The sequence below is a fragment of the Rhamphochromis longiceps genome, linkage group LG19 (genome assembly GCF_057381845.1).
Source record: "Rhamphochromis longiceps isolate RC_006_pf linkage group LG19, R_longiceps_female_GT1.1, whole genome shotgun sequence".
Lineage (NCBI taxonomy): Eukaryota > Metazoa > Chordata > Actinopteri > Cichliformes > Cichlidae > Rhamphochromis > Rhamphochromis longiceps.
The window spans coordinates 3,881,706-3,902,186 of NC_140575.1; the positions used below are offsets into that span (position 1 = coordinate 3,881,706).

At 43.3% G+C, this 20,481-nt stretch overlaps 1 protein-coding gene across 3 annotated transcripts in view; it reads left to right on the forward strand.

The window, feature by feature from the left end:
• The first annotated feature begins 5,670 nt into the window (after positions 1–5,670).
• Positions 5,671–20,481, forward strand: part of clmna (calmin a) — a 37,560-nt gene continuing 22,749 nt past the window's right edge. For 2 of the 3 annotated variants that reach the window (XM_085391152.1, XM_085391153.1), the window contains exon 1: positions 5,671–6,057. In XM_085391152.1, coding sequence (XP_085247278.1) covers positions 5,973–6,057 — 85 coding nt within the window. In that variant the 5' untranslated portion in view covers positions 5,671–5,972. The remainder of the gene's footprint in view (positions 6,058–20,481) is intronic. The other variant, XM_085391151.1, reaches the window with a different exon arrangement.

Here is a 20,481-nt window from a genome sequence, read left to right on the forward strand (position 1 = left end):
GAAAACTTTTTTGACCCTCTTTAACAACATTCCAACATAACATTATCATTGATTGGGGAGATTAAAATTAATGATATATTTTTATGTGGTTCAGCCATAACTCTACTAAAAGGGCAACTTTTAGAGGGTGGTCTCGTAGGGTGTCTTGCATTGAAATCTGCTACAATGACCTGGTTACTGCGTTCACCAAATATCAACACAATTTCAATCCACTCCTCACGTGTTGTTGTGAAATCTGTTTATGTTGTCCTAGTAAGGCTACCATGAGGGCAGCCACTAGAGGTCGCTAGGAGACCGGTGTGTATATGTGTTTTCCAGAAATTGATGTAGCGACGTACACTGCTGCTACAAGCCAATAAAAGTGGTTCGTGCTTGAGAACCCTGCGTCTTATTGCCTCCGAACATGACATGGTGTCAGAATTGAGGACTTCACGCCGAGTTACACGAAGAAATGGCTAAATTTGGACCTCCGGAGCCGTTCGACTTTACACAGCCGGCGGAGTGGCCGATATGGCGGCAGAGATTCTCCCGTTTTCGAGTGGCGTCCAAGCTAGGGATGGAGAGCGGCGAAGTGCAGGTGAACTTGCTTCTTTACTCCATGGGGAGAGATGCCGAACCAATATATGGCTCATTTGTGTTTCCTGCTGCTACGGAGGCCAGGCCAAGTCCGCAGTTTGAGTATGATCTGGTTATACAAAAGTTCGATGAGCACTTTGTCCCAAAGAGAAATGTTATCCACGACCGTGCCTGTTTTCACAAACGGAGCCAGAGGGCCGGGGAGACTGTCGAGGCTTTCGTGCGGAGCCTGTACGAGCTCGCGCAGCACTGCGAGTTCGGCGGCAGTAAAGACGAGCAGATCCGGGATCGTATCGTCATTGGATTAATTGACAAAGATGTTTCACAAAAACTCCAGCTCGAGGCGGACTTAACTTTGGATAGAGCCATTCAACTAGCACGCCAGAGTGAACAAGTCAGACAGCAAAGTGCAGACCGAGTGGAAAGCACGGTGAATGAGGTGAAACAGAGGCATTATAACAGCATGAGAAGGAGTTACTGCCAACCTCATCAGGTACATGAGCAACAACATGGTAAGAGTAAACCAAAATGCCAAAGATGCAACAAGGTGCATGACAAAAGACAAAACTGCCCAGCCCGCAATAAAAGATGCAGAAAGTGCAATAAGTTGGGACACTTTGAAGTTGTATGCAAAACCAAAATGCTAAAAGAGGTCAGGGCTGAGGCTGTAGAGGACTCAGATGAGGATTCATTCTTCATAGGGGAGCTTTTCCTGGGAGCAGTAATTGAGCCAAAAACAACAGTCATTGAGGAGTCAGGCTCAGATGCCGACTGGGACATTGAGCTATTGGTAAATGGCAGTCCAGTTGATTTCAAAATTGATACAGGCGCAGACACCACTGTTATGACAGAAACGACCCTTAATAAGCTACAGCAGAGACCCAAACTTATCCAGTGTAAGCCAACTGTGTACAGCCCTGGTGGAAAAGTCAAGTGCATGGGTAAATTCCTTGCTACTACAGAGTACAAAGGCCAAAAGTACCAGTACTGGATTACAGTTATAAAAGGGCAATATGCAAGTAACCTACTGGGGAAGACAGTGGCAAAGCGAATGGGATTAGTCACTAGAGTTAACAAAATCAGTAGTGACTTAACAGAGGATGTGTTCGGAGAAATTGGCCTGCTGAACTGTGAACCTGTAAAAATCGAGCTGACCGAAGATGCAGTGCCGTACAGTGTAACCACCCCACGCCGGGTGCCTTTTCCTCTCCTCCCAAAAGTGGAAAAGGAAATAAAGCGCATGCTCAAACTTGGCATCATTGAGGAAGTCACCGAGCCAACAGACTGGTGGGCACCAATGGTGCCTGCTCCAAAGCGCAACAAGGATGAGGTCAGGGTGTGTGTGGACTTAAAACGTCTGAATAAGGGAGTAAAGCGTGAACGGTACATCTTGCCCACATTGGATGACATAACTCCTAAGTTAGCAGGGGCTAAAGTTTTCTCCACTTTGGATGCCTCCAGTGGGTTCTGGCAAATACCACTGGATCCCAGCTGCCAAAAACTAACCACGTTCATAAATCCCATGGGCAGGTTTTGCTTCAGACGCCTGCCATTTGGCATAACTTCAGCACCCGAGATCTTCCAGCAGCTCATGAGCACCTTGCTCAAGGGCCTAGAGGGGACTGTCGTCGTGATGGACGACATATTGGTTTTCGGGGCTAACAAAGAGGAACATGACCAACGCTTAGGTGCAGTATTACAGACAATCAAAGCATCAGGACTTAAGCTCAACAGGTCCAAGTGCCACTTTGGAAAGAATGAACTACAGTTCTTCGGTCACATCATCAGTGCGGATGGTGTGAAACCTGATGATGGCAAGGTGGAGGCTATTGCCAGGATGCCCAGCCCCACCAATGTAGAACAACTCAGGCAGGTACTCGGATTAATAAACTATGTTGGAAAATTCCTGCCAGGCTTGTCCACGGTGCTGCACCCCCTCTCCAATCTACTCAAAAAAGAGACTGTATGGGTGTGGGGCGAGCCTCAGGAGCGAGCATTCAACAAAGCAAAAGCAATGCTCGTGGCTGCACCAGCACTTTGTTATTATGATGCAGGCCGACCAACAGTTGTCAGTGCGGATGCCAGCAGCTATGGCCTGGGTGCTGCACTGTTACAGGACAATGACGGGGAGTTACGGCCTGTTGCCTTTTGTTCTCGCACGCTCACAGACGCAGAGAAAAGATATTCGCAGATCGAAAAAGAGTGTTTAGCATCTGTCTGGGCCTGCGAACGTTTTACCCGCTACATCCAAGGCATGGGTCATGTACATCTACAAACTGACCATAAGCCCTTGGTGCCTTTGATCAACTCATACGACCTTGATAAAACGCCACTGAGATGTCAGAGATTGCTGATGCGACTGATGCGATTCAATGTCACTGCTGAGCATGTTCCCGGTAAACAGTTAGTGGTGGCGGACGCACTCTCCAGACATCCACTGCATGGATGCTACCCGTCCGAGACAGACAGCCAGGTCAAGGCATATGTGAGCAACGTAGTGACAAGCAAACCTATCAAGTCACATAAGTTGGAGGAAATTCGTAGAGCAACACAGAGGGATCCAGAACTTCAAAAAGCAATCATCTTCACCAGACAAGGGTGGCCTCGGAGAATGGCAAAGAGCTCACCACTGCAAGGCTTTTATGCAGCTAGAAGCCACCTTTCAGAATCAGATGGTCTAGTGCTCTACCACGATCGCATCGTAATTCCCACAGCACTCAGACCCAGTGTCCTTGACCAATTACATGAAGGCCACCAAGGACTAACTAAATGTAGAGAGCGCGCAAGATCAACAGTGTGGTGGCCCAACATTGGACTTCAAATAACACATAAGGTGAGGTCATGCAACTTTTGCAGAGAGCACAAGCCTACACAGCGACGGGAACCTCTCGTGACTACTCCTCTGCCCAATGGCCCCTGGCAAAAGATTGCAGCTGATCTTTGCGAGCTTGAGGGTAAGAACTTTCTTGTCGTTGTTGACTATTTTTCAAGAGACATTGAGATTGCTTCCCTCACTACAACAACCAGCAGACAGGTCATTAACAAGCTTAAACACATGTTCGTTAGATGGGGCATCCCGTTAGAACTGGTCAGTGATAATGGGACGCAGTTCACATCATCAGAGTTTCAAGACTTCAAACTGAGTTATGGCTTCACCCACACTACGTCGAGCCCTCATTACCCCCAGTCAAATGGAGCTGCTGAAAGAGCTGTCCAAACGGCCAAGTACATTCTCAAATAGCCTGACCCCTGCTTAGCCTTAATGAGTTACCGCTCTACACCAATTGCAGCAACCGGTGCAAGCCCAGCTCAACTTATGACAGGACGTCAAATCCGCACCACCGTCCCAGTACTCGAAAAGACATTGCTGCCCAGTCCAGTCAATAGGGACACAGTGTGCCAAAGAGATGCTGCAGCTAAGGACTCTTACAGATTCTTCTACAACAGCAGACATTCAGCTCGTCCACTTCCTGAGCTTCTCCCAGGCCAGGATGTTGTAGTGAAGCTTGACGGGGAAAAGGGGTGGACGACTCCAGCCAAGGTCATCAGTAAGTCTAAGGAGCCGAGATCCTACTTGGTGGAGATGGCGAATGGGAACGTGACTCGCCGCAACAGACGACACCTTCAGCCTGTCCCAGGCACCGCTGATCCTGAGGAGCAGCAGCAGAGCACTGTTCCAGCTACGCCGACTACTCCAACTAAAGGGGCGGCCGCTTCCCAAGAACCACCAGTAAGGCAGACATCGCCAATCCCTGTCCCGGGGTCTCCTCTCCGCCCTACCACACCTGTGAGAGTGACTTCCAGGGGGCGGGAAATTAAAGTACCTCTCAGATTCAGAGACTGAGGACTATCTCCTTTCTATGTTCTAAGGGCAGAATAATCCCTTATCAGGACTGAGGGTAGTCTATCCCCGTGATGTCCTGCGTTCTGACAACACTGTTTTATGTTTAAAGTACTTTTGTTAAAGGGGGAGATGTTGTGAAATCTGTTTATGTTGTCCTAGTAAGGCTACCATGAGGGCAGCCACTAGAGGTCGCTAGGAGACCGGTGTGTATATGTGTTTTCCAGAAATTGATGTAGCGACGTACACTGCTGCTACAAGCCAATAAAAGTGGTTCGTGCTTGAGAACCCTGCGTCTTATTGCCTCCGAACATGACACGTGTTAACCTCTTTGATATGTCAATGGCTGTGAACAAGGAGAAACTTGTAAAAAAACTCATGAAAGAATAAAGCTACGTTGAAACCAAGCACACCATTGTTTTTCTTGTGACATTACCAATAAGTTTGATGTGTCACATGGCCCTCTTCCTATTGAAAAAACAAAAGTTGTATCCAAGATGGCCGACTTCTAAATGGCCACCATGGTCACCACCCATCTTCAGGAGTTTGCCCCCTCACATATATTAATGTGCCACAAACAGGACTTTAATATCACCAACCATTCCCATTTTATTACGGTGTATCCATATAAATGGCCCACCCTGTAGATCAAGTGTCACAGCCTGGGTCAGTGGAAGGACAGATCAGGAGGCCACACATGATATATTTTTTTTTCAAAAGTTAAACATAGTAAAGCTAAAATAACCATAAAGATCGATGAATTCAGTAGTGTATGTAGTGTCTGACTCTCTCCAGGCTCCCCAAATGAGGAAGCACCGAGAGACCTCACAGTGTCACACAAGCTAGTCAGTAATTTATAAGTAATTTATTCATCAGCACCTGCGATGATCAAATAATGTTTGTGATGCTGAAAAGTAGCATTCTGCATAATGTGCATGTGTACTTACTCAGTACAGCTGATGCATTATTAAGCTATTTAAGCAGGGTTACTGTATAACTTTTTACTGAGTAAAAGACTTCATTTTAATGTTTTTCCCAATTTAAAATGAAATTATGCAAAGATAAACTCCTGTGTAGCAGTGAGCTGTAAAAGTCATCCCCCCAACGAAAAGGGAAAAGAAGGGGTAAAGGGAAAAAAGGAAAAAGAGGGAAAAAGGGAAATCAGGTTCTGCCATCAGTTATTTTCCACCACTTGGAGGAACCTGTGTATGTGTACAAAGCGAGAGAGGGAGAGCGAGCGAGAGCGGGTGGGCGGGCTCTGGCGCAGCTCCATCCCACCTCGAAAATACCAACCAGGTGCTGCAGCTTCTTCCTCCTCTGCTGCCCGCTGGCCTCCCACATGCTTGTGGACGTGAGTCGCTTCAACGCTGCTTTGACGGAAGCCTGCGGCAGTGAGCAGCTGCTATGTGCTTCCACTGATTGACACACCGCCGTGGTGGATTCCGCTCGGACGGACGGACAATAGGCAGCCCGGTGCAGCAGCAGCTTCTCGTTCTTAGCCGGGGAGCTTTTCCAGCATTCCTGTCCGGGAATTCTGAACTCACCGCGGCTCCAGATGGCCGGACACGGCTGGGAAGACTGGTTCGAGAGGGAAGAATTTATCGGACAAATCAGCGATATCCGAGTGCAGAACCTGCAAGGTAGGAACATCTCCGCTACTGTAGTTTGAGTCCACAGAACAGTGCGGATGGCCTGGCCACGCATGCACCAGCAGAGTGCACAGTGCCCAGGAACTCAGTTGCGTAGAAGATCGTTTTATTCTGATGTGGGGAACTTTTCTTTTGTTGTATTTGGCTGCTTTCACTTGCAGCACGAAGGTTCCAAACTTTCCAAACGGAGCTCACAAACGCTTTGTTCCACACTGTGCGCCCAGGAGCCTCACAGACTCAGTGACCCGGTGATCTGCTGTGTGGAGGCTTTTATTTACTGAAGTGCACTTTCAGTGTACTCGACGTATGCGGTCCCTGATAGGTATACTCTTTTCAAGACTAGTACACTAAAGATTATTTTAAAAAGGGAATGATCATAGAGCTGCAGTAATTAGTTATTCTATTGTTGGTCTACTTATTTGAATTATTTGTCTATTATTTGAATCCAACATAGAATCACTGAAGTGGTCACACAGTAACCCCCCCCCCCCCCCCCCTCTCTCTCTCTCTCTCTCTCTCTCTCTCTCTCTCTCTCTCTCTCTCTCTCTCTCTCTCTCTCTCTCTCTCTGTGTGTGTGTGTTCATTTTCTAAAACCATCCAATCCCAGTAGTTGATTAGACCAGGTTCACTTCCAGAGAAAAAATAACTTCCACTAAATCAGAGTGCACTAGTGTGGACACTTGTATGTCATCACTGGGTAAAGTACTGCTGTTGCTGTCTGAATGACTTTTGTATTGGCCTATAATGCTCCTGCAGAAATGTGGGGAGGCATCCGGATATGAACCTGCAGCTCAGGTTGAGGCGTCCTGACTTCCTCAGTATGTATTAGAGCCAGCTTTTCAAGCAAACATCTATGTGTTCTTGTCTAATAAGTTATAACGCTTCTTTAATTGGAGTGTGCTTAAAAGCCAGTATTAAAATGTGAGTTGTCTTAAGATTGTTTTTCATGTCACACATAAAGCAAAAAAAGTAACATAACAGTTTTCATAATTTCCCTAAATACTCCTCAGAGAAAGCAATCTTGTGGTTTTTATTATAAGAAGGGGGGCATGAATGTGTGAGCTAACATGTTGTGGATTGATTCTTACAGACAGCTCTTCTGCATGTGTAGGTGCATTACATTCTATTTTTCACTCCTGTGGGTGTAAGAATGGCTCTCTCTGCCTCTTCTCCAGAAGCAGAGCACATGTGAAAAAGCAAAGCCTGCTGTGGATTTTAAGTAATTTAACACCACTGTTGAACAGTGAAAACATCTTTAGATGTTTAATTCCACTGCAGTCACTGAAAATCTCTTATTTAGCTGCCAATCGACCTGAATAAGAGCCAAACATGTTAAATGAAACCAGGTTATGCAACATGATCAGAAAGGTGTGTTTTGTTATTTTGACACACACATCTATGTTCGGTCATTCTCAACCACCTGCGGCGTTTCCCATTTTGACCTCGGGACTTCCAGACCATACTCTGTATGGATGTTCCTGTACACTATGCCGGCCACTTGGTTAATGTGTTCCATGTATGCCTTGCCTGCTAGCATCTTGCACCCTGCTGTTATGTGCTGGATTGTCTCTGGGGCATCTTTACACAGCCTGCACCTGGGCCTTACCTGGTGTTGTAGACCCCAGCCTCTATTGATCTTGTACTTGGAGCTTGTTCTTGTGCTGCTATGATTAGTGCCTAGGTCTTTCAGTTCAGGTTTGTTCAGCCACTGGTAGGATTTCTGGATATCAGCCACTTCCTCTATCTGCCGGTAGTACATACCGTTCAGGGGCCTGTTCCTCCTCTTCTTTCTCTGGTTTCTGCTGCCTGAGGTATTTACTCAGGTATACTCAGGTTTTTGTAAGGAAAGAAAACAGACACAGAATATTATTGCACAGCATACTAGCAAATCCACCAAGAAATCATGAAAGAAAAAGAAAATGAAGGCACAGGTATGAATCTTACTGGAATGTTGTGAGAGGATTCAAAATGATTTAATCATGTGCATCATGGTTTGGTACAATCTAGACTCAAAGCGACGGAGGGAGTGTAGTCATGTGTCTGGCTCATAAACCCAAGCCCTGCTGTCTCTACGGGAGCATGTGCTCTAATGAGAAGCCCGCACATTCTCAGCCATTCATTCCTATATGGTTTTAAACAAAGCTTTTCCCATGAACATGGACATGTCAATTCCACCTTCTTAAAATGCGCCAGTTTCACGCTTTTGTCCCTCTTCTCTGCACGAAAGCTCGATGAGCAGCTATCACTTTAAAACAATGGCCTGGAGGTTGTTACATAACACAAAATGAGAGGGAGAACGAGAGAGAGCAGCTCTCTGTGCATAACAATATTGAACGTTCCCACACATCCCACACAGCTTTCTGTCCTACCTCACTGGGATGTAGGTTTCTTTCTGAGTACAGTTAACATTGCTGGTTTGCATTCAAGTAACACATTACTAAAGAATTACTTTCTGCTAGTTTATACCATAAACACGGGATGATTCTAAACTTGATTATGATGTGCTGAATCCTTGTGAAAAATTCATTTGCTATGAGTGTGATTTCATTTAAATGTACAGGACTGTCTACAGAGCTGTATTCACATTCCTTTACATTTATCCCACGATGACCAGAGTTTATTTTTCAGGTTGTTTCCACTCATATCATGGGTCAGAACACTTCTAATCTTTGCACAGTTGTCACAGGTGTTCCTTTTTGATAACAGCACGAGTCCCACTATATGTTCTCTATTTGACCCTTTCCTTCAAACACATGCTGAACTATATCCTCATGGCTTTTTCTGTGGTCTGCTTGATGTCAGGAAATTATTTTGGGGGAAAAGTAAGTATCAATCTCTGTCAAAGAAAGTTGGCAAGTCTAAGAAAGCATAAAGGATGAGTTCTCGAAAATGTATTTGATTGCTGTCTCCTGATGCTCTAGACTAGCCTCAGTTACTCCTTCTGAAGTTCTTGAGTAGAGTTTTGGTGACACTTCTCTCAGAGCTGTGGTCATCACTGTTGCTTCTGCACTTTTTCCCTGATAGATTTTTTTCCTTCCAGTCAACTTTACTTAAATATGCTTTGATAAAGCATTCTGTAAACAGCAATGACCTTCTTTTGGCTTTCCTTGTTCATGGAAGGTGCCGATAGTCATCATCTGGACAACTGTCAACTTTGCAGCCTTCCCCATTATTGCCATCATCTGTACTGAGGTAGAGAGAGGTGCACAGTATTTATACAGTTTAAACAGAAATGTACTGGAACTTAATAAACGTGGATAATAATAATAATAATAACAATAATTAATATTAATAAAAATAATGAAGAAAAATAAAGAATAGTGGTTTTGTGATTTTCACGAGAGATAGATATAATCTATTAATATAAGATATAATCACAAAAGTTAAACAAAGATATATTACATAAGAAATGTTGGTATATTGCTATTCATGTGTAATGAATATTAAACGTACATCAGAACTCAATTTTTTTTAATTAAATGGTGGAAAAAACGAATATTGAACAATACTCAGATTTCTAAATGCATCATTGTATTTCTTATTGAGGCGTACCATTTTAATGTGTCCCAAGACATTATAGACCAGGGGTGAGAACTCCAGGCCTCGAGGGCAGGTGTCCTGCAGGTTTTAGATATCACCGTGAGTCCACACACCTGAATCACATGATTAGTTCATTAGCAGGCCTCTGGAGAACTTCAAGACATGTTGAGGAGGTCATTTAGCCATTTGAATCAGCTGTGTTGGATCAAGGACACATCTAAAACCTGCAGGACACCGGCCCTCGAGGCCTGGAGTTCCCCACCCCCCCTATAGACCCTCATATTGTCTGTGTACTCAGGTCCATGGGATCCTGTACTGATCCTCGTTGTTTTCAAGAGAACTGACTGGTCAGTAGGCTGTGATTTTTATACACGAAATGATTATACCCAAGCATAGCCTACAAGCGTAAGCAGATTGGGTGTGCAATAAAAGATATTATAATGTACCACAGTCGGAAAGCAACCCTGTTCATAACACTGAGAGTTAAACATGAAATTACCATGATAACCACCAATGTTGATTCATAGTACAGGCCTGTGATCTGTGCATTACTATTTACAGTCAGACTAGAACTGCATATAAATTTAAATGTTTTCTTTTGTCTGATAGTGTTTGACTTTGGACAGTTTAAACGTTTGTCTTTTGCTCTGCAGGAAACCAAAACCTGGTTTACCTCAAAGTCACATAATACTACTCAGACTACTAACAGCAACCAGAGAGCTTCCAGTACCGGCAGCTTTTCCTTCAGTGAGTCTGCATGCTCAGAATCAATTTAACATGGTTACACACTTTTAAAATCTAATCTGGGTTTGCACATGCTTTGGTAACCCTGAAAAAAACAAACAAACAAACAACAACAACAACCAAGCAAACGTGGGGTTCACCCACGCCAGACGTGCTGCTGCGCAGCCCTCCAAGATCCTGACTGTGCGTCACTGGAAGTGGACGAAGTGTGCGACTGCTGATGTTTATTGCTTGACAAGTGGGTCAGAATGCAGCAGGAAGCAATAACAGAGTTCACTGGGAACAGGAGAACTGTGGAAAAAAACAACAACAACAAAAACTTCAGAGATCAAAAAATAAAGCATCAAAAGCACAGTCAGTAACTGCAGTGACTCTTTTCATTGTTTTTAACACTTCAGCTCTTTGTATGTTAGAACCTTGCTCTCTTCCGTGGTCGGCTCAGGGACCAACAACAACACAAGCAGAGCGGCCCAGACACCAGTTGTAGCACATACTTTGTGCATTGCCTCTATGTGAGAACAGAGCTCACTGCAGGCAGACGGACAGGGACACACTCTCACTGCTCGACCATAAGACCGGCTCGAGTCTCCATACACTCACTGCTTGAGGATCCTGGAGGTGAACAAAGGTCTCGTCTTTTGAGTTCATTCTTGTTTGCATTTCCTGCGGGCAAGGCATGTATAGACTTCAGATTTCGCCTTGATACAGTAAAAAAGCTTTCACTGCACAAACACTCTCTAGCCTGAAACTTATAGAGTAATAGACTCCTCCTTTGTGTGTGCACATTGGACACACAGCATAACAACCAGTCAACTTTAAAGCTTGTGCTGTATTCACATACAAGCTTCTCCCTGAGCCAACAATGGGAAAATCTTTGTAATTAACAAAGTGCACATCATTTCATTACACTGCTCTAACACTTGTGTATACAGCCTTGCATCCATTTTGTAAATGTACTATTTTATGTACTACATTCCACAAACACATAAGAATCTCCAGAAAAATAGGCCTGCTGACTGAAATATACATTTGAAAACATCCAAAGGGCAATTCAGTTAAGTTCAACTCAAAGACACACAGTGAAACAGAACAGAGAGCAGCAAAAGACAGAAGATTAGCTGTAGTTCAGGAGGCTGAGCAGGGCATCTACTGAGTGAAAGGTTGGTGGTTCAATCCCTAACTGCTTCAGTCTATAATCTAATATATAACCTTGGGCAAGTTGCTCTCCGATACATTCATCTGAGTGTGAGCGTTAAAGTATTTCAATATAGAAACAAAGGGCTCGTATGAATGGGTCAATTATGTCATGCTGTATAAAGTGCTTGGAGGCTCAGGTAAAGTAGAACAGTGCTATATAAGAACCAGTCGATTTACCATTGACTTTACACTGAGCTGAAATGAAATCCTAGCACATAAGTCAGGAAATGAAATTTGATCATTGTGCTTTTGCCCAAGAAAGTCTATAAATGGATTTTTGGATATTTATTACAGGTCAATAGAGTTCAAGTTCGAGTAATCCTCTCTGTTGTGTTGAACAGAATCTTTTAAAGATTATTAAAGAGCACTGGCTTGGTAAAGCGAAAGTGGAAAGGTGCAGGGATCTTTTGCTCTAAAAGGCAAAACAGGATGCAAATCTGTGAGGTTGCATAACTTTGAAGAAAAAATCTTTCCTGCTTTCATGAAAACTCCACGGTGGTTGTATATCATTCATGTTAAGAAGGTTTCTTCAATTCAGAGGATAGCAAAGTATCACAGTATATCTTTACACATTACCAAGAGCTGTGCGTGGCTGGACAGTTGGCTGCAATAAGAACAGACAGATCAGAATATTGTGACTTTATCAGATTTCTCAGAGCTACTGCACTGTAATCCTGATTGTGTGTTTGTTGTAAAGATTCTTGTTTCATTTGCCCCTTTCCTCACGCTCCCTCGCCTCACCAGGACCACTTTGCTTCCTCTTTTACTTTCTCACCACTGATTGGCTCTGGAGTTTGTTCCTTAATGGAACTCACCTGGCACACATTATATAAAGACTGCACTCACTACCAGCTCACTCTTTTCACTCCCACATGGGGCAGCAGCTGAGAGTTAGCAGTCCATGTGGGTGTCCCCTTAAGTTAAGCTATCACTGATAATAACGAAATAAACCGAGATATACTGCAACAGATTGATGGCTGTTTCATTTTGCGTTCTGACCAGAGGACACGATGATGATGATAATTTCAACCTTCCTATGAACCTCGTAATTAACAGTATTGCGATGGCGGGTGGGCAGAGTGAAGCAATTTCTCTCCTCCTTAAAATATTGATCTCAGATGAGCTCAAGTCTCAGTGACCTTGACTTTAAGATCAAGGTCAGAGGTCAAGTGTTTTGACAATCTTGTGAATGCGATAATTTATTTTTTGGGGGGACCATTTTTACCATGATGAACTACTCCATAACAATTTTAGGAACTTTCAGAAGAAGACTTGGACTACTCAAAGTAAAATAATCAAACCAAATCTGTTGCATCCCTAGTAAATACTACTGAACAGTTTTGATCTGTAACTGTAGCAGACTTTAACCAGAAACAAAATTATTCTTCACTCTAAAAGATAGCAAATTGTGATATCCCTTTACATTTACTGTAGACTGGAAAGCATTAGGTTTTAATTTGTCCAAACAGACAAGCTTTTTCAGTGGAATCTCCTTTTGCCCAGCTGTGAATTATAACAAAAATTCATCTTGCCCAGTCTTACTTTAACTTACTCCTGTTAATGGCTGTGTTTAACATAGTAATTACACAATGAATGACCACTGAAAGTCTGGAAGAAGCTCCTTTTCAACATTTATTCCCACTTCCTTGTCTAAAAATAAAGTGCTGGGTAATGTAAGCCTGGTTTTGCTCAGTTTTCATCTGCAGTCTGTGATTGGCCTGGAAAAGCTGGTTTTATGACATGCACATGATTCCCTGGAGCCTGACAAATGGCCTGGTACGGACACATGCACTGAAGTAGAGCTGCCTCCAAAGAAATGGTGATGAGCCATGTGCCTCATTGTTACTAAGAGATTATGCTCTCAGGTTGACTTGCCGCCCCCGGGGGTGTTCACTGAAGAGGTTTAAGTGCAACAGAAAAACATCCACCCAACCACTGAGCAGGGATCGCTTTTCAATTCTCCACATATTCAACCTGAGGTCCATCTCTTGATGCTTCACTCGTTTCTTTAAGCATCCTTCATTTCGAAGCTATTGCCTCAGTTTTTGATCAAAACTAGTGTTCGAGCTTTGTTGAAGTAGTGGCTGGTTTGTATAATTTGCTGGAATTTAGATGATGTTTAAAACAGGGTGACATGAGCCAGTTTATACTGTGTTCAGCTCTTATATCAGTTCAGAATCACCCTCTGATTTCGTATGATGGCCCAAGGGTTCGGTAGCGTGGTCACCCCATGATCGGAAGGTCGGGGGTTCAAATCCACTGAACGGCTACCCTGAGGTACCCCTGAGCAAGGTACCGTCCCTACACACTGCTCCCCGGGGCCTGATTTGCGTCCGCCCACTGCTTCACAGAGTGAATGGGTTAAATGCAGAGAGTAATTTCCCCACAGGGATCAATAAAGTGTACATTGTTGTTGTTGTTATTTAATCACAAGCTGTTGTTTTGAAGCAGAGTTGCACACTTCTCTGCAGCTTCTATCCTCCTGTTATCCCCCCAAAACCCCATCCCCTTAGAGGCTGTGTCAGCTCCCAAACAGACAAAAAACAAACTAAAAGTTAGTTTTTTGTCTGTTTGGGAGCTATGTTTAAGTCAACAAATGACTTAAACATAAGAAATCACAAAGAAAGAACAATATAGTATCCATATCTTCACAAAAGACTAAAACATTGAAATGTGGATTATTAAACATTAAGTCCCTGTTAGTACACGAATCAGTAACTGATCAACAAATCGATTAACCCGGCCTTAGAGAAACTGGGTTACAGCAGGATGATTACTGGTTGTTGTTGTTATTATTAACAACTTTTATTTGTAATCATCTATCGTCCACATGGGCCTAACCCAGAGTTTGTCTGATTTCTCAGACAGAAATTTCTTCTTATCCATGCCGTCACTCTGAGAACGCTTTTCAGCTTGCTCTAATTTTCAGTATTAGTTCACAGATGTTGGTGTCATTGGCAGCAAACTGTATGATGTTCTGCTTTCACTTCACCTGAAATGTTCATTCAGCCTCCTGTGTCTGATCTTCTGATACAAAGACACTTGGCCCATTCGACCATAGCTGGTTGTGTATCAGGGCCTTTGCTGTTTGCCTTCTTGTGGGAAGGTCAGCTGGATTAACCTTCCCCAGGATGTGTGACCATGAAGATAAATTGGTAAGCATCTGGACGTCGGTCACTCTGTTTGTGACAAATGATTTCCACCTTTGTGCAGAACTGCAAATCCATTGTGAAGTGATCTTATTTTATCTGGCTTTCCTCAGTCTTCAATGAGATGATCAAGTTGTTTCCCAGTCTTGATCCAGTCAGGGCTTCCCATGAGCTCCGGACGCAGCATTGTTATTTATTTTTTTTTATTTATTTTTTGGATGGATTTAGATGCGACTAAGCTCATTGTTGTTTCTCCTTCTTGTTTTTTAGCTTGCAGATATGCCACAGCACTGTATGCTTTCTCACTCCCTTCACAGAACACATGTAGTTCCAATTCATAATTATTTTGCTGCATGCTGGTTTGGTACCACCTTGGTTTGGTGAGCTGATGTATGAATAAGTGAGTTCTGAACACCACTGTTTCCATTCTCGGGCCAGATCTGGTGGCAATTCTTCATCCCAGGAGAGCCCCCTCTCCCACTTCCATTTCTTGAAATGCACATGATGCTAATGGTAAAGTCATAAGTGCGTGTTGAGGAATGCAGAACACTTCCTTTAGTTCCTTTCCTCTCTGTTAAAAACCTGACTAGTGCCTTAAGGTCAAAGGTAAAATCGTTAGTCTCTGGCCTCCACACTGATTCAAGTACTTTAAGTGGTTTTCCATTTGTCTCAAGTGCCAACATGTAGTTTGCGGAGCTCTCCTCATCCATTTGCAGAGCTTCATACCTGCAGCAGCCAGTTTTGTTTGGCAGTTGTTGTTCTATGTGCTTCTTCAACCGTGCGTGTACTTGAAATGAATTCATCCACACAGAGTGACTCCCTTATTGTATTCACAACTTGTGGTTTGTATGTTTCATATTGCTTTAGGTGTCTTTGAATCCTAGCCACAAGCACAAATGGGCTTGGTGTAACCCCAAACACCAGTCTCGTCATCCTCAGAATGCACAGGTGTTCATTCCTTTTACTGTCGGTGTACCTGAGAGTCACAAGAACCTGCCAGAAAGGCAACTTTATGTTTCTACATCTAATAGGAACAATGAGCAGATCTGGATTCAAGTTTGGCTCTGTAAGTAAGCAACCATTCAGCAATGGACAGCTGTCTTCATGGGACGACACATCGAGGACCACTCTTAATTTGGTGGTTGCTTCTGAGCACTACATGGTGAGGCATATAGTATCTTACAGTATCTGTGCTGATGTTATCTTGTCTCGCATCTTCTGCTATGTTCTGCTCTAAATAGTTCTGCACCAAATCTGCTGAACAATTTCTGTTCACCAGGAATGGCCAAGGACACTTGTGGGGTCTCCACAGCTTTTATTACAATTTTCTGCCTAGGATGCCAGATATTTTGTAGCAAGACCTTTACTGTGATTCATTTTGATCTTGTGGGAACAAAGGAGCCAAACATGTGCATACATTCTGAATTTGTATTTTGTTTGTTCCATTTCCCTTCCATGCTCGTCATCTGCCACTCTTGCAGCTTCGGCTGTGCCACAACGTGAATCTTGTTTGCTCATTTCTCCTGGGTTTCAGCATCAAAAAATGATGTAGCAAATTCTCTTAGCCAAGCAAATGGACAGGACGTCAGCTATAGAGACAAATGTCTTCATATGAGTCTTCAACATGGCGTACAACACAAGCACAAAATATAATGGCTTCTTGATATTCTTAATCTGGATTACCAAGCATTTAGGCCCATGGCTAGTGTTAATTTAAAGTCATGATCAGAAGTTTAATAAATAAACAGGACAAAGACTGAGCTGTTTGGCCACAATGTGAAGAGGGTTAAAGGTGAGGCTTTAACACCTAAAAACACTGCACCAGCAGTCAAGCACGGTGATGGTTGTGCAGTGTTTTAGACTGTATGGCTCAAAGCACAAAGTGGATGGAATCATGAAGGAGGACAACTTTACGCCTTGATGATGTCAGTTATGATATGGGCTTCTGCTCCGCGGCTGCTGAGTGAGCCCTCATCTGGGACTCTCCTCAGCTCTTTCCGGGACAGTGGCGCGGCTGCCCCTCTGTTGGTCTTCCTTGGTCTCTTGTGTTCTGGGGGCCTCTGGATGTCTGGAGTTTTGATCTCCTCCACACCTGCTTCACGCCCTGGAGGACGGGGCTGTGGCCCCCCACACCCTCTAGCAGATTATTACATGAAGGAACCTTTTAAAAAAACAAAAAACAAGCGCGTCCATGCTCACAGGTGTACACACGGGTGATCACACCCACAAACTACACCCTTTTTGGCTCCTACCTCAAAGCACACTGTGTTCTGTTGATCTTATGTGCTGCACAATAATGTTTAATATTTAGTATTTACTGTCATATTCCCATATATCATTGTGATGTTGTTTATTCTATTACTCTTGTTCTCTTCTGCTTGCTTTCTTTTTTCTTTCTCAGCAGGTGATCCAGGTGATTGATATATGCATTTTTTTTTCTCTGCCCGTTCTGTTGGTTTTTGTCTTTTGCCCTTCTCCCCCGTCCCTCTTCCCAGCTGTTTCTCTTTCCCTCTTTCTTTCTCCCCTTCTTTCCCCCAGTCAAGTCTGTCCCGTATTCAGTAAGTGAAAATAAAATAAACAATAAAAGGTGAATCAAATGGACCATTACGGCAAGGCTGGGATGGTCAGTTTGGTAAAGTAAATCCGTTGGGCATCTTTCTTTGCCTTTAGACAACAATTCTGAGGGCAAAAGAGCCAAACGGGACAGGCCAAAAAAAAAAAAAAAAAGTTATGATATGGGCCTCCAGTATTATGTGGTGATGTTGTTGATGAACATAAAATTCTCAAGTCTTATAGAAATGTTGAAATAAAAAATAAAATCTGACAAAATAGTTGTAACACATTTTAATATCAGTGAGTAGCTTAAAAAGTAAAAAGTTTGTGGCAAACACGTGTGATTTGATGTTGATTTGTAAACCAATCCTCACTGTCAGTTTTATCCTCTCATCCTATGACACGAGAGATAAGCTTAGTCAGTCGTGTCAGCAGCGTTTGTTGTTCTCTGAAACATTTTTAAACATTAACCTAATAAATGGCTTCCTTGAGGATTTATTGATGCTTGCAGAGGAACAGGTGCAACTCGTGCACCAACATCAGTGACCACATAAAAAATAGTCTGGGGCTATTTCTTTGTTTGACTAGCGTGCCACGTCAGAAAGGGGGGGTGTGAGCATATTGGCTTACTGGTGAGTGTGAAAGACATGAGCAAAGAGATTAATAACTGATTAACAATCATGGACACTAGTGGTGCTGGCTAGCATACAGGGCTGTGTTGAGTCTGCATCATTGTAATCCTTTTTCCCTCCATCCACAAAAAAGGAGGGGTTGTTCCGTTGGCCAAGTTATGTGGACCAGATGTTACAGATCTTACAATTCAGTTTTATTTAGACAGCGCCAAATCACAACCACAGTCACCTCAAGGCGCTTTACTTGGCAATGTAAAGACCCCACAATAATAAAAGTATGGACATGGATTACCAATCCGTTTGAGCACAGCAGAGTGTGTGCTCTAATTGTTTAGATGGCTACCTTACTACGAGAACAGACTGAAAGCACTCTCCACACCGCTGTGAGTTGACCTCTGTATAGGGAGATAAAACAAAACACTCTGTTCAGATCAGTATCCAGATTGTTTTTCTGTGTGTTTACTGTGAGACAGTCACAGTTACCTGAATTCAAAGGTGAGACCTTTGCACTGTGAAGGGCGTGCTTTCAGGTAGGGTTGGGTGATAAAACGATTAAAAGAATTACTGTGAAATAACTTTTCCTGGACAGACAAGAAGGGTACCGCGCTGAACAAATCATGGGGTTGGAACAGAGTTAGAGCCATGCCAGTTTAGGCAGATTATGAGAAGCACATGTGCTAAAGTTCAATATACAGGGTGGGCCATTTATATGGAAACACTGTAATAACATGGGAATGGTTGGTGATATTAAAGTCCTGTTTGTGGCACATTAGTATATGTGAGGGGGCAAACTCCTGAAGATGGGTGGTGACCATGGTGGCCATTTAGAAGTCGGCCATCTTGGATACAACTTTTGTTTTTTCAATAGGAAGAGGGCCATGTGACACATCACACTTATTGGTAATGTCACAAGAAAAACAATGGTGTGCTTGGTTTCAACGTAACTTTGTGTATGTGTGTACGTACACATACGTACACACATACGTAAGTGTGTACGTGTGTGCACGTAAGTGTGTACGTGTGTGCACGTAAGTGTGTACGTGTGTGCACGTAAGTGTGCACGTGTGTGTGTGTGTGTGTGTGTGTGTATATATACAATATATAAAAAAATAGCTTTACTTTGTTGTCTGGGTCAACTTTTCTTGCAAGAGACAGAGAGAGGCGTTGAAAGACTGCTCCAACGGAACTTGTTGTTGAATTGAATTGTTTTCGGAGGAAAACACGAACACTGTGTACAGTCGAGTCTTAATAGCTTACTTACAGCTGGGCTCGTCAGGCACTCTTCTTGGCTGCAGTGGTTATTATTATATTTACATGCTTCCAGCTCCCGTTTTTGCTCGATGACAGCTCGTACTTTTCCACTCTCCTTTTTCTCCCTCCTCTTGCTCACACACACATAACGTGTATGGCAGTCCATTCTCCCTGCAGCACGGACTACACTGCCCATGATGCTACATTCTTTAGAGCTATGCCTGTAGCATTCTGCCTGTTAGCTTAGCACAACAACAACAACAAAAAGGCGCTCTCTCACCCAGGAAACACACAGTCGCAGAGAGAGAGAGAGAGAGCGCGTTGCCCTGTATCCATGGCAACCGTAAGCTGCCGCCTGGCACAACAGAACATCACAGCTGTCAAACAAAAACCAAACAGTCCTGACCCGCCACAATATGAAACAGGAAAATACCGCAGTGTAATCCATTTATTTCAACAAAGTAACTGTATTCTAAACACCACCTTTTTAAACGGTAACTGTAACGGAATACAGTTACTCATATTTTGTATTTTAAATACGTAACGGCGGTACATGTATTCCGTTACTCCCCAACACTGGATACAAATAATATCAGGCTGATCCTGCCATGATTTGTTCCCCCGGTTCAAATCACGGACAAACAGTATCCCACAGTTGTTTGTTTTTAAACCCATTTTGTACAGAGAGGCATTTTTTGAAAAATGTATTGATAGCAATGTTGAATATTATTACACAGGAAAAAAACATCTACATGTTAAAATAATCACACCGTGACGCCTCTGCCTTTGTAAATGGAGGGACAGTAACTGCGTGTGTGTATGTAAGCGTGTAAAACCTGCAGATAGAGACAAAATACTGTTAATCTGACTATCTGCCATTCTGCAATTCATCTCATATAAACAATAACGTGGCGCACAGCGTGGCGTGAAAAAAGGCACATACCTTTGACGTTGCGTGACCAACTCTGTATTCCTCATCCACACGTGAACGCAAAAAAGAAGTTTTTAAAAACCTCAGTTTTCGGTGTGGACGAAACAGCTGCGCTTTCAAAAATACCCGTGTAGGTGCTGATGTAGCCTAAAAGAGTTAGTAGTTTATTTTATTACTACCTGTAATTTATTGCAGATTACTTGTATTTGCTTAATTGTTTACTAAATGTTTGAGGTGTGAAATAAACCACAATGGAGCAAAATATGGGCGTGTGTGTGGTTGGAGGATGTGTTTGTGCGCGCGCGGGGGGGTGCGAGCGAACATTTTTCTTGTAAATCAAAGGGGGTCCTAGCAAAAAATGTTTGAGAACCACTGGGTTATGGCGTTATTTTTGTGCCACTATTCTGAGCGCACGTAA